Source organism: Poecile atricapillus, chromosome 7 (assembly GCF_030490865.1).
Source record: "Poecile atricapillus isolate bPoeAtr1 chromosome 7, bPoeAtr1.hap1, whole genome shotgun sequence".
Classification (NCBI taxonomy): Eukaryota; Metazoa; Chordata; class Aves; order Passeriformes; family Paridae; genus Poecile; species Poecile atricapillus.
Genome location: NC_081255.1, coordinates 11,740,887 through 11,756,009, shown reverse-complemented (window position 1 = coordinate 11,756,009; position 15,123 = coordinate 11,740,887). Strand labels below are relative to the sequence as shown.

The window sequence follows — 15,123 nt, the reverse complement described above, 5'->3', positions numbered from 1 at the left end:
TTGACCCCCTCATTTTTATCTGTGCTTTGAGTCTCTGCCATTTCTCTCCACCATAAGTACTTCTCTTACTCCTTTCATTCCTCAGTCTTTTCCCTTTCAGGATGCATTCCCCCTGCTGAATGTGAAGCACACAACCCTCTTTTAGATACGCTTTTTGGAACTCCCTGTAGGATCAACATGGAGACAGTGATGTGTACCTCATTAATTCCCCCTGGTGCTCACCCAGTCACTGGGAAGTATAGGATTTTGGAGAATAATCAATGGTGCTGCTGCTGTAGAGGATTTCTCCTCAGCAGCAGAATGTCACTCGAGTATGGGAATTACCATGCTGGTTATTTAACTCATAATCTTTTAGGGTGAGTGAGTAATGATAGCAAGAATGACATCACTGTCATTGTCCTGTTCCTGGCTAATGGTGTTTCTACTGATATGTGTGGTAGAAGTCTGTGGAGAAACACAGTTATGATCAAGCAAAGTGCAAAACAATGCTTTGAAATCATCGGATTTTCAGATCTTGTGAAAAGGTGGTTATAAGATACCTTACACAAAAATTTTGCCATTAGAGTAAATAGTTCAGAATGAAAAGTAAGTAATCAAGAAAGTACTTCAAGCTGTATGGGTGAAGATAAATAAGCTGTAGCATTTCTTGTACCCCTCAGGCACTGCAGTCAGTTTGCAAGGGAGGTTTCAAACTCAGAAATGTAGCAGCAGTTGCACACAACTGAGTTCTTTGCATCTTGTGTCTCACTGCATTATGGCACGTGTTTGTGTAATAGTGAATGTGTGAGACAAGTGTAAGGACAGGCTGCAGTGCGGTGAAGAGTGTAACTAATGATTTCAAACGGGTTGTTTGGTTTCCATGTGTATGCAGAGGTGCACTTGTCTGAGGGGGAACCTGGGAATGACAAGGGAGCTGCCCCATGCCCCCATAGACCCTTGGCCAAGTGTGATGGTCAGGGCCCTGAGAACTTCTAGACAGGCTTCTTTTGCAACTTAAATACTCCCAGTGAGACTCTTTACTCAGTAGTTGTGGTTTCTTTTAATGCTTCTGGGTTTTTTTGAACACATAGTCCCATTAATAAGCTAACTGTGCTTTTTATTTGTGAGAATTTTATTACTTGGTGATGGCATTGTCCATTTTCATATCTTCGACAGTTTTTCTCCTGTTCCTTTTTTTCTTCCAGAATTGTAAAGGACTGGGTTTTTTGGGAGGCAGAGCTCAAATCAGATAGCTTGGTGGAACAGAGGAGCTTTCCACACAGGGAACCTGAGCTGTGGACTTACGGGTCCTGGAGTGGGCCTGGAAAGTGAAGGAAATAGTCCCTGAAGCTTAGATTAGGGGATAGCAATTAGTTGAAGAGGATGCCCAGCCTAGTGTTACTGTCTCCACAGTCTCTCCATCAGCTTGTACCACTAGTTGTTTTTCGAATTCCTGCTTGAAACAGTTTCTATTTTGTTCTTTGATTTGGGGGAAATTAGTGTGACTAATTGATGGGTTTGGTTTTCCCTATCACTTTGGGGATAAAACTTTCAGGTTTAAGTAGCAGCCACCAAAGCTTCAGACAGAACTGTGTATATTATTTACACTGGTCAAGGACATGTATGTGATATTTTATAAGTAACAATGACATTGTGATTTGCTTTTAAAAGAAAACAGAAATCTCTATTCCCACATATAAGGTCGTAAATTTTTTGAAACTCTTCAAAAATTTCTAAAATCTGAAGAAAAAAAAAATTCAAACATCTGCTCTATCCTAAACAAAATAATTTGGAAGAAGAACAGTTTCTATGGAGAGCAAAGGATAAATTTAGTGATTAGATATGCTGTTTTTTGTTTGAAGGAGAGATTCAGTTCCTGCATTAATCAACTCTCAAGGCTCCCTTAAAGTAAGGCCTGAGCAATGGCTGTAGTGTAAACAAAAATCTTTAAAATTACTCTTTATGTACTCCATGGGTACTAAGGAGTCTTTTCTGTGTTGTGTAGGTACATAGAAGATTTTAAAACCTATATTTAATTCTATAGTGAACTGTAGAAAGAGCCCATTGTAGTCTGCAGGGTTAATAAGTATTTACACACATTCTTCATTACTAGTGATTTATTGTTGTTGAACTAGCATTAAAAGTAAGCACACAGGGCAAAGTTGAAAGTAAGTCAAAAGCAAGGTAGAGGAATGAGTGAGGAGAATGTCAGCACTGGTTAGCAACGATTTGTGCCTGCTCTCCCCTTGCAAGTGAGCAGATCATGCTCTCTTCAAACAGCCGACTAGACCAGCATTCTGCAGAAAGGCTTTGCAGTTGGACTACTTTATCTTGTGCTCCAGTAAATAGTCTGGATAACATGTTGTTGAGGGAATTCTGATATAATATTCTGGTAATAATTTCATTTTATCTATGCTGATTTTCATGCTAAGAAAAATTTGAAAGGCATCAATTCTGTGGTCCAGGTAGCAGGGTCAGGAGCTGCTGCCTGTTTCTGGAGGGGAGACTTGATTTCTAAATAACCTGAATGCACTGCAGTGAAACAGGGAGGGACAAATCCCAAGTCACTTGACCAGTGTTTGTCTGCATGATGGAACATGCTATATATGTGTTCAAACTGTAATGCTAGCTCTTGTGGAATATTTTATGTGTCTGATTTATACGTTGTGGTCATCTATTGATTGAAATTCCCAATTATCATTGTTTTTCATGGTAAGTCTTACATATAGTCACTTTTAATTCTGCACCCCTGCACACCCTGGGGCAGGAGTAGAAAAACAGGAATCCTTGCTGCCCCCACATCTCAAATTAAAACCCAGAATTAATTCAGTATTTTAAACTGAACAGAAAATGTAGTCCAGATGGATGATTGGTCACTGGCTTCTGTTAGTGGTTCTTTTGAAACAAATGGGACCAAATGCAAACTTTTGGGTTCTTGTGGAAATTGAGTTGTAGCCTTGGAGTGTTTCTCATATTAAAAATCTGTGACTTGCTGCCTACATCTCTTTCTATACTGTGAGGGAAGCAGTTTTCAAGCCGGGCCACTCTTACACTGACTGTGAAAACATGGAGTTGCCTCTGTTAAAGAAGCAAAGGAAAGACTGTGACTGGGAGGTGGTGAGATGGCATCAGAAATCCTTCCCACTGAACTCATAACTTGGCTGGGCTATTTTTAATAGAAAATATCAGAATTTAAATCTCATTTTTAAAGTGGCCCTGTGTACAGATATTTTGCCTGACGTAGATGTATGCCGTTCATTAAAAACGATTTGGGTTAATAAGGTCGTGCACAGAGCCTCCAGCCTAACCCTGGCAGGGTGTTTCATGGTGTAAGGAGAAGCCAGGCCTGGCTGCTGGAAGCTCCAAGCCTCAGAGTGGGACGTGGCGGAGCAGAGGCAGCCGAGGTTACTGCTCACAGCATTTCCAGCGCTCCGACTGAGCAGCTGCTGCTGGGTTTCTGTGGGAGCCCTCGGCCCCAGTGTGTGCAGGGGTGCTGAAACCACACCCCACATTTCATGGCAGCCTACTCTGTGCAGGAAAGAGCAAAGTGCAGAGATGTGGCAGAGAAAACTGCAAGGTTGGCAGGGGAGCAGTAAGGTCTGGTTATTGATGGCTCTCTGGTGCGAGGTGCAGTGTACAGCATCCCAGCTACCCAGAACCTGAGCAAGTAGGGACTGAGAACAAACCATTGAATATTTACAGTGTTTAAAGAGAGCATTAGATTGTTCCAGGTTGTTGAAGGCAATTGAGGAAAGTGCTTGTTTTAATGGTTTGAGTTTAATTACCTAATGCAAAAAAGTCCATCATTTATGGGTGATTATATTTGACTAAGTGTATCTTCTAATGTTGTATGCTCAGCACAAGCTTTTGGTTTATCCTAGTCATCTTATGTTCATGTGGGTCTAAAGCAATTTGAAAAGAGTGGGAGACTCTACAGGTTGGGTAGTGGTACCACTTAGCTGATCTTTAAACCTTTGTCATGCATGTGTTAAAAGCAGTATAAAATCCCTGTGTCCTACATTGCTTCTCTTGCCCTTTGATCAACTGCTACTTTTTTTTTCGCTAGGAGGTAGATTTGATTTTCTATAATTAATTTTGCTGGAGATTTAAAAAAACCCAAACAAACCAGCAAAACCCAACAAAAACCACAACAACCGCCCCTGCCCCATGTTACAAGGGATACATTAAAAAAGAATTTGTGCTCTCTGACTGGTAGACTGAAGTCTGTAATGATTTTCAACTTCTCTGGGAATTAATTTTCAGTGTGATCATCTAAGATTGAACCAGAAATGGCAGGTGTTCATCATTACTAGCAGGTCCTTAGATATTCTGCTGTAGAAAATCATGTAAGAATTGGAAAAGATCAGCAGACATTAGAATTGTGTTGAGGATTATAGTGAGGATTGAGCATGAAAATACTTGAGACCAATGACTTAAATGCTCATCTTTTATCTGATTTAATGGTTTTATGCTCTGTATCTGGTTTTTCAGGGTGTCCCAAAACCAAGTAGGACAGCATTTCACCTTTGTGCTCACCGACATTGAAAGTAAGCAAAGGTTTGGATTCTGCCGTTTGACATCAGGAGGCAAGGTCTGCCTCTGTATTCTAAGGTAAGGTGGTAAATAAAAATTGAATCAATGAGTGAATATAACAAACACAAGAAAAAAAAAAATCTTTTACAAATTCTCTGCTAATGTGTTTAACTTTGCTATCAGGGTATTGCTTTTCTACGGCAGCGCTACCATTGCTTTCACATAAAAAGTGCCCTCAAGCCCCATATAATGGTATTCTTCTGTGAAGCTAAATAATTTTTTTAAAATAATATGAAATCTCTGCTTAAAAGGCAGAGAACAATATATTCCAGCCTTAGAGGCTTCGACTATTATGTGGATATTTTTACTTTCTAATCAGATCTTTGACAAGCACTCTGTCAATTCAACAATAAAGTGCATTATTCTGTATTCCTGTCCTTGGAAAGGAGTTTTTTGGGTGTCTCGTCCAAGTTCTTTTCCCAGACTATATCTAGTATAAGAAATATGAGATCCAGAGAATTCACAAGGTAAGAGCATGCTGTTTTTTGTTGCAGAAGAGACACTGATGTTGGGGAGAGTGACCCCAAAGAAATACTATGCTACTCCCTCTGCTTTTCTTTATTCTCTCTTAATTGTTTTGGTAACAAAAACCCCCAATTATTTAGCTGTCCTAAAACCATTTTAATGAAATTAAAGGCAAAGTGATCTTATTAAAAGACAAATTTGCAACTTCAGTTAAGAGCCTAGCAGCCTTCAAGCCCCTTAGAGGAAATGGAAATACCAAGCTCAGCAGCAAATAGGAAGAACAAAATTGAATTTAAATTGCTTTTAAAGTGAGAATCTCCAAATGCAAGAGAGGAGGGGCCAAATGCATTGGCAGCAAAAGGGAAAGAGAGAACTTTTGAGAGTAGGATAGGAATAATATAGAGAAAAGCAGTTTTTCAGGTATTTGGACAACATGGAAATCATGTAGTCATGGAGAGTGTCATTAGGATAGATCATGTGAGTTAGGGAGAAAAACCTAAGATCAGCTTGTAAAAGGATTATCAGTAAATGAACACTGAGGGAAGAAAGATCAGCCAATGTAGAGACTTGTAGAGTACTTAAAGTTATTGGAAACAGTACATCAAGATTTTAATGAACTTTTAAACAGATGCCAAACTAATGTTGAGAGCCAGTACACTGGATGTTTTTTGGCAAGTAATTTAAAAAGAAATGTTTGCTCGAAATATTGCAAAGAAAAAAAAATACTACCATATAATGGAAGTAGCAATAGGGAAATATTTTATTCTGGAAATTAATTTACTTTCTGGGATCTTTGAAATATGTCTTTAGCAATACTTCAGAAGGATATAAGTCTTAGGCTTTTGGAATGTGTAATGTTTAACCCTTTTCTCAGTGATACTTTTTTTTTAATATAACTTGTTAAAACCCAGAGTGAGAATGTACGTGTATGCTTTTAGCTCTTTTCTCTGAGTTAATATTCTTTTCTCATTAAGCTAGAAACAAAATGTTTTGCATTGTTTGTGCGGCTGTAACAACATGTAAATCAGTTATGCACGCTCAAGTACATTTAAGTACTGTATGGAGTGCTGCAAAGCAACGGATGTAAATTCTCAGCTGGTGTAAACTGGGTGTTTCTTTTAACATTTCCCCATGGACGTGCATCAGCAAAGATTAGTCAATGGTCTATTACTTGGTAGAAATGAGTAGGAAAATGAAAGGTGGCAAGCTATAATTTTTCACTGAACCATATCCAAAGCATTGCCTTTATTGCTTTTATTGTGACAATTTCAAATTTACAGTGCACAGCTGAATGCGTAACAGGACTAGCTTCATTGCATTGTACTCGTAGCTGGGTAGTCTGCTTATCTCCAGAATGTGTGTATGCATTGTGCTGTGTTTAGCTCAGATGGAAAGAATGCATCAATATTTCAATCTTATGTGTTCTAGTAGCCAGTCTGGTTTTTGCTCTGAATTCCAGGATTCATTAGAAGTGACCAAGTGAAAGAGGACTCACTAAGCAGATTTTTTTCTCACTTTATGTGTCTTTCTCTGCATTTCATCTGTCTCTCCTTTGCTTGTGCTTATTGTTCTTAAATTAACCAAAATTTTAAAAAAACCAAACAAATGAATGCTGTCTTTATATATAGTGTGTGTACACATGTTCAATGTTGCTTTTGTCCATATATCAAAATGACATAAAATGATATTTGCTGTGTGTATACACATGATGGCTGATGTATGGGCAATTCAGACTACTTGTTCTTCAGGGGTGTGTGCACAATAGCCATGGACTTTTATATAAACACACAGGTGCAAGTGTACAGAAATGCCATGTCAAACTGCCTTGTCCACATCCACATGGATGTATTCCTTCAGACAAGAGGATTATAATAAGATTCCTGACTGAGGCTTTTACAAAGACAGTTAAAGATAGTAAAATATAGAAAATCTAGTTGAATTGTAATAAATAACTGAAATGTAACTAAAAATCTCTAAAGATGAGCAGGAACAAGCCAGTCAAAGTGATTGAAAGGAAATACTGTAGACATTTGGGTAGGCTGATGAATGGGGAGCAGGGCACAGCTTTTCCCTTGTGCATATCTTTTGTGGATAGTACCAAGCCATGTGTTAACCTATGCCAGGGCTTCTAAAGAGTTAGAATTTCAACTGCTGAATGAGATTCTTAACTGAAAGCTGAAATAAAGGCTGCTCGTCCTCAGGTTTAACACCAGCAACTCAAAGCTGCGTGTAAGATTAAAGTCTTGTGATTTATGGGACTTCGCTCTATAATTCATTCTCCATCTGAAACACTAAAGGAAATTATCTCTGAATTTGCAGCCACATGGTCCTGCTTTAAACTGGATAGTTTGAAACAGAAAATATATTTGTACATACAAAATTCCTCTATAAGTTTTATAGATTTCTTTTTTGCATTTTATATACACATGCATATGAATTGTGTAAATTATTCCAAATCAGAATGTATTGTTCAAATACTCTCTATGTTTATAAAGTGAAATAAAAATTTCTCAAGGTAACTTTCTCAGGCTTTTTTATTTGAAGAACTTAGTTGTGGTATTGTCTAGAATGAATGTGTAGAGCTTGACTGCAGTTGCCAAAATCAAAGTGCTAAACCATAGTAAGATGAGAAGATAACTCTTGGATTATTCTCCAGAAATGCTGTGTGTTTCATTTGCAAGTTCTATTTAATTTAGCTCTTTTCATTAAGCTGCATGGCTGCTTTGTGAAGCTCTCAGTATGGATCCTGCTTCGTCACCTCCTCCCTCTCCACAAAGTGTTGAGCTAACTCAGACCTGTAAGACAAGAGACACAAAATAGGCATATTGTAAAATACCTTGTTGAGCTCATATCCTATACTGGATCTTTTCTCCAGGTTTTACTTTTCCTATTTTTAGGTAATAGTTTTGCTAGTTGAGGTTTGACGTGGCACAGTAGAAACTTAAATGTCTGCTTTTGAATAATAGTAGACTTAATTCTTCTGGGTTATATTTCTAAGTGTCACTGCTGCTTGCAGTGAAAATAATACTTCCTGGGTTTACATTGAATTGATTTTGAATTACCTGAATGGTTTTAGTACAAAGTATAAATAATTTGAAACTCTTGATGGACTCTGAGGTTGACCTAAGATATACAGAGGAACACAAAATGCATCATTAAAATGCTCAGTCTTAGATTTCATTAATTTTATGACTGTAAAATTGTCACCTACATTTCCAAATGAAATGCTCTAATAAGGAAGACAGGTTTATGAGGTAAGGCTTTGTAGTTCTTCAGTTTAGACCACGCTTGAAACTTTTTCACTTTTCCTTTAGGCAAATCCCTTAGAAGCAGAATGTTTCAATTTTACACATTTTGTGTCAATTTTCCAGACAGAAAAGTAGCCCCTAGACATTAGACATTTAGCTACGGAAAGGCAGTTTCCTTAGTTTTATTTGATTACTAGAAGTTAGATTCCTGCTGATAGTTCAGGACTGTTAGTGGTTACCTGACTATTTGACAGAAAACATTTCCTCTCCTTTGTTTAACCTTTGACTCATGAATGTAAAAGTTTTATCAGAGCTGTAGTAGAAGCACCAGTGAGGTGGAAGTTTACTTATGGCAACAAGGGTTGTGCATGACTTTGAATAAAAGTCTGAGCTCCTGCCTTATGGCTCATTTGGATTAAGAGAAAATGCTAAGTATGTTTTTAATTAACCATGAAGGATCTTGGTCTCTTGCTTTTGTGACAGACAGGGGCTGTACTTTTAAATAAAGACCCCTGTATTCTCCATCAGGAAATATTCATCTATTAGTATTGCCAATGTTTTTTTGTTTCTCATGATTATGGAAGAAATATTTAGAGAAATCATTTCATATTTTTGGATGTTTTCCTATGCTTGTCTTACATGTTTGTTTTTCAATCAGTTATTGATTGTAGCTTGAGGAATGCAAGGACAGTGGCTACAATTAAAGAAAAATAAATAGGAAACCAGTAATAGTTTTATAGTTTAGGAACTGAAATTAATTTAGGCTTCCAGATACATTCAAACTGAACAATAAAGCCCTAATGTTCCTCTAGTTTCTCTATTGTGAAGGGCCTTCATTGATAACCTTTAGACATTTTCATAAGACAGCTAATTAATTATGAAATGTACTGACTGCTCCTAAATAATTTTATGAATACAGGTATGGTGGTGAGGTTTTTCTGGTCATGGACTTTAATTTTGATTTTATCTGTTGTTAAGGTACATATTAGTGTATACCTTAACATATTAAGGTACACATTAGTGCATATGGTACATATTAATGTACATATTAGTATGCCAGTTCTGAGTTAGGAGGAATAATATATTACAGGTCTCCTCTGTCAAATTCAGCCACTTAAAAACTGTGTGTTTCAGATAATGCATTTCTGTACTGACTTGGAAAAAAAAATAGTTACCCAGCTAATAGATGCTGATGGACATTTGTGTGCTGGATGAATTTTCTGTACATAGACTAGTTCTACTGTGCTAGGAAAGATTAAATAATTTTGCAAGCTTTATTAACAGGACAAGCTAAGAAGATCCTTTGACCTATAATGCTTCTGGATTTTAGCTGTCATACAAACAAATGCCAAACAAGCCAACAAGGCCAAGTGCCAAGTACTGTCCTTGCATCACAGCAGCCCCATACAGCATTCCAGGCTGGGGCAGAGTGGCTGGAAAGCTGCCTGATGGAAAAGGACTTGGGAGCAGCTGAACAAGAAGCAGCTGTTAACAGGTAGCCAAGGAAGCCAAGGGCGTGCTAGTCTGGATCAGGAATAGTGTGGCTAGCAGGAGCAGGGCATGGATTGTCCCCTGTACTGGGCACTGGTGAGGCAGCACCTTGAGCTCTGTGTTTGGTTTGGGCCACTGACTTCAGGAAGGACATTGAGATGCTGGAGAAGGTCCAGAGAAAGATAACGAAGCTGATGAAGTGTCTGGAGCACGGGCCTGATCAGGAGCAGCTGAGAGAGCTGGAGGTGTTTTCTTGGAGGAAAGGAGGCTCAGGAGTGATCTTCCAGCTCTTTACAACCACTTGAAAAGAAGGTGTAGCAAGTGGGTGTTGGGCTCTCTCCTGGATAATAAATCATGGGACAAGAGGAAATGGCCTCAAGTTGCACCACTGGAGGTTTAGATTGAGTATCAGGAAAAGTTTCTTCATGGAAAGGGTTGTTGAGCACTGGAACAGGTTTCCTGGGGAGCTGGTGGATTCACCATCCCTGGAGAGATTTAAAAGACAGGTGGATGTGGTGTTTGGGGCGTGGTTTGGTGGTAGGTTTGGCATTACCGAGTTGATGGTTGGACTCAATGGTCTTACAGGTCTTTTCCAAACTACAGGATTTGATGAGTCCATATACAATTCTTTGTCCAGTATGATATACGGATAAAGATGTAAAGCCTATCTCATCCAGTGTTTATGAATAAGCCTGTTTACTAAAGTACTCCAAATCAATTAATAGGATTATTATCAAACATGCTTCCAAAATTAGCCTATGATAAAAGAGGACAAAAGTGTTGCTTGACAGCCTTAAAGATTTAAAAAATTGCAAAGAGCCTGTACTTGGTCTTTGAGTTGAGAATCTAAAAAACCACCTGATGGTGTCTTTATTATAAAAGAGAACAACTGTGTTTGCTTTTGAATGCAGAGATGCCTTGTATATGCACACGTGCAAATGCACTCTTTATTGTTTATGAAAAAAACAGGTATAATGATTCTTCATTATGCTGAATTAATTACAATTAGCAAATACATAACAGAAATATATAAGGGGAACGTTTTTCTTTCTGGTAGATCTTTGTAATATTTTGTTGAAGAACATTATAATTAGAAATATTGTCAAAAGCTTTTGCAATTAGGCTGTACGATTGAAGAACTGAAGCTTATGTAGAAAAGAAGTAGAGGACAGGTTCTGGCAGCCTTTGGTTTCATGCCATATAATGTAACAGAGTACTTTTTTTGATCTCCTTTATTTTTCAGGTTTAAGAGGCACATTGAAATTACATTAACCTTGTGTCTGTGATTATAAGGCTTAAAGCAATTTTTTTACCATTCTTTCAGCTCATAAAGGAAACTGACTTTCATAAACTATGGTCAAGTAGGATGTTTTTCTTAGTGGTTTTGTTACACAAAGACATGGAAGCGTATCATCAATGTGATTTTGCTAAGGGAAGAAATTTCCATGCAAGTACTCTTTGGTCAACTTGCCTTGCCATACGAAAAATCTCCCTTGGCTTTCTGTTAAGGTTCATTAATTTCAAATAATTAATTTGACCTTTCTAAATACTTAAAAATTGCATTCAGTTTTTCTTTTCTCAGTTATAGGGGAGCTGAGATCATGCATATAGGAAAGAAGTATGGTTAATACTTTATTGAAGTAGAGGAATTTATTTTTATAGGATGCTGTTCATAAATGTTATCAAAAACAGATGATCAAATGAGATTTTTGAGTATTCTACGGCAAAATGTGCTGGGGTCATATATACTGTTAACACAGAGGTGATAGCAAGATACCGGAAAGCCTTTAGGTAGTCTTACTCATTTGTGTGTGCAGTGTTACAAAAATACTTTGAGATTTATACCTACCTTGTACCTTGACTTTGACAAAATGCTAAGACAGTGTTCCAACCCCTGCTGTAATTCTAGGTTGTGAAGCTGTTCCACAGCTCTGATATTTGCAGAAACTCTGAACACTGCAGAAAACAATTTGTTTGCCTCTCTGTGCTGTGTTTCAGTGATGTGTAAAACCAGGTTAGCATGATTTGAGAAGATAATAGAACAGGAGTCCTAGGTGAAAGAATGCTCAAAGATCAGATGTTTTAGGTGCTGATATGGTGGGTGTTTTACGAGGGCATGGAATGTTCACACCTGTAAGCAGTGAGTGGCTTTGCAAATTTACACTAAAGTAAATTTTATGATTATATTAAGAATATATTGAGAAACAAATGTAATAATGTCACACCTAACCACTGTCAGCAATACCAAACATTAGAAATGTCTGTGAACATTAAGAGTTCACAGTATTGTTTAGCACAATGTTTTTTGTTTAGTATAGCTAGCACAATGTATGGTAAAGTGTGATAAAGACATTAATATGATGGATTTAAAGGACATCATTAAATCATTGCCTTTGTCTCTGGCTTGGCAAGAGTAAATTCATGATGGATATTTGTGGTGTTTTTTTGTTTTGTTACTTAATTTGGTTTTGCTTTTTTAAGGAGCCAATAGTTAAGCATTTATAAAGACAGCAAAGATTACTAGTAAATGCATTAACTATACCAGTGTCTGGATTTCTGCTCTGCTTTTGCTTTACCTTAAGAATCAGGATCTATTTCTAAAGCCTTGCCAGCTGCATACTGATAACAGAGGTGTTAAAAAGACGGCATAACCCTTCAGTGGACTCACTGACTAAGCAGTACTTGGCTTCTCTACCAGCCACGGTTTCCCTTGACAGCTTTTTTTTTCCTATCAGGGAAAACATTTTGGTTCTGCATACTGGGTTTTTGCAGTTGCAGTTAGCATATTTCCTGGAATATATAAATTTGAAATTTAAGGTCTGTCTGCAGCATGCACTAAAGCCTTTAAGAAATGCGTGTCTGTGGATTTGCATTGCGTTGAAAAATGATGTCTGTAGTAGTATTATATATGGGTATGAAATGTTCTGAAAACCTTTCAGGCACTGTTTCCTTTCCAGCTCCCCCTTCTAATCTCAAACAAATAATAATAACTATAATATTACCTATTCAATAATGTTTGTGATAAAATTCTACAAACAGACATGAGAAAGTGTGTCACTTGTAAATAAGGTATAATTTATATTATTATTATTTAGTTTATCAGACTTAATATCTTAAATCGTGATGGTGGAAAGTTCTGTAGCATGTGGTCACTGATGATATCACTGTTAAAGATAACTTCTTTAGAGGGAATATTGGAACTGATACCACTGTGTTTGAGTTTCTTATACTCTTCAGTTATGTCTTATTTGTCTTGGATTCTGTTTAACTTGGTGAGAGTATTGTTGTGAGGTGCCTCAGGGAGGCAAAGATTCAGTTTCAGATAAGCATTGTTAAAGTGAGAGGCATGGCTGTAAGCCATGTGTGTGGATTTTGACCCCTGCTTTGGGGGATGGGCAGTGTGAGCCCTGGATGAAGCTGCCCCACCCCAGACCCCTTGCAAGGGGCGGCCCAGGAGTTCTGATTGGGTTTGGGCCGCTGGGGTTTCTCCCTTGCTGTGGTCCCTGACCCTAAACTCCACCCTTTTGTCCCTCAAAACCCCTCACCCTGCCTTTGTTCGGCACTCTGTCTCTGAATGAGTTTGTTCCCAGTCTGAATAAATGGTTTCTTGAACAGAGACTCGTCTCGTTCCTATCCTAAGCTGGGTCCCAGTTACCGTAGCTTCCCTGGACATGATCCTGCAGTTGCAGACTGCAACAAATATTGTGCTCATGGGCTGCAAACATGTCTTAGAAGTCTCTTAAGTATTGATGTATTAATGTGTTTGTGTTTGCAATATTGGTGAATATTTTTATTTTTGGAAGTTAATTTTATCTGTAGAAATGACTTTATAGGGAGACCAATATTTCTACATATAATGTGACATCTCTACTGTTGCACAGCATTGCACCACTTGTCAAATAGGGGGTACCTGGTCTGCCCAAAGAAAGTTGTTTTTCATTCTCCAGGGAGGCAACAGTTCTGTCAGTCCACTGGGTATAGGAAGATGTAGAGTTTCAAAATTGCAAATAATTACTGAAATCTGTAGCAATTAATGATAGTGGGAATGAGATTAGAAAAAGTTTCAAATGTTTTTTTTTTAGTGCCTTGAAAATACTAAGTCTAAGTATTATGAATTAATCTGCGCTTAATGGAACTTGATGCAGGTGTCCAGCTTAAAGAAACTATCTATCTATATTGTCTATCAGTGATGTGCCATTAAATTTCTGGAGAAAAGTTTGATAGGCTTTTTATTTATAAATGGAGACATGTCGTGGTTTTAAGCACTAGCTAAAAATCACCAGGAAATTTACTCATATCTTGTTGTGAGATACGAATTAGGAAAAGGGCAAAACAGGCTCAAAACTTAAAAGGAATAAAGAAAGTTTATTAATAGAACTACAAGAATATGAAACCAGAATAAAACCTCCAGAAACCTTTCCTCCCCACCCCACCTTTTTCTTTGCCCAACTGACAACATAGAGACAAAACCTGGTGGTTAAAAGAGTCCCGATTATACAATAGTCCTTCTATCAATCTTTGAAGAGAGAGGTTTTCTCTTGTCATCCCATGGAGAGTTCTCCACAAGAAAACAGTTTTCTCGTGGCTTTTCATTCCCATGATGGCAGCCGTCTGGACAAAAATTTTGCCATCATGTCCTCCTCCCATTTTCACACCACTCTGAGGTCTGTTCATAGGCCATGAACTCAAGGGGTGTTATTTTAAGGATGAGTTATTCAAAGGCAAAGGTTCTCTTCATCTGTCTCTGTGATCATCTCTGGGAACAGAGGTTTTCTTCTTTTTCTCCCTGGGGGCCAAGGGTCTTTATCAACTTCTCTCTTTCTATTCCAGCATCTCATGGGATCACAACTACTCCACCATCTGCTCAGCTTCATCAATGGATACCTTTGCTCAGATCTACACTTTGAAATACTTCATTCCTCCCAAATACTCATTCATGAATTAAACAAGTTTTTTCAGAACATTATTGTCCATCTCCATGGCCTTACCAAAATAATAATAATATTTCAGCTTATTAAAGCATCTCCTCATTCTCCTTCCATCTGAGGCTCAACTCCTTCTTTTACTGACTTTGATAGTTTATGTTGTCTCTTTACATGTTGATCACTCCCACTTTCCTCTCTCTGGAAAGGGATTTATCTGCAGCTCTCATCTGGGTAGTGAAAGGGCTCAATCTGGCCCAAGCCACGGCAGGTATTCATGGTGTCAGATTTCAGGTGTCTTTCTCAGCCCAGCAGCCGCAGGGAAGGAGCAGACAGTTCTTGGCTTAGGGCAGTCTGTGTGGGCCATGGTGCGGGGGAGGTTGACAAGTCAGCATCCATCCAGGGGCCTCCTGGGAAGAGCTTTG

At 38.1% G+C, this 15,123-nt stretch overlaps 1 protein-coding gene across 3 annotated transcripts in view; it reads left to right on the top strand.

Annotated features, from left to right (window-relative positions):
• Positions 1-15,123, top strand: part of DENND1B (DENN domain containing 1B) — a 156,633-nt gene that overhangs the window by 61,267 nt on the left and 80,243 nt on the right. For all 3 annotated transcript variants that reach the window (XM_058842632.1, XM_058842634.1, XM_058842633.1), the window contains exon 5: positions 4,471-4,590. In XM_058842632.1, coding sequence (XP_058698615.1) covers positions 4,471-4,590 — 120 coding nt within the window. The remainder of the gene's footprint in view (positions 1-4,470; positions 4,591-15,123) is intronic.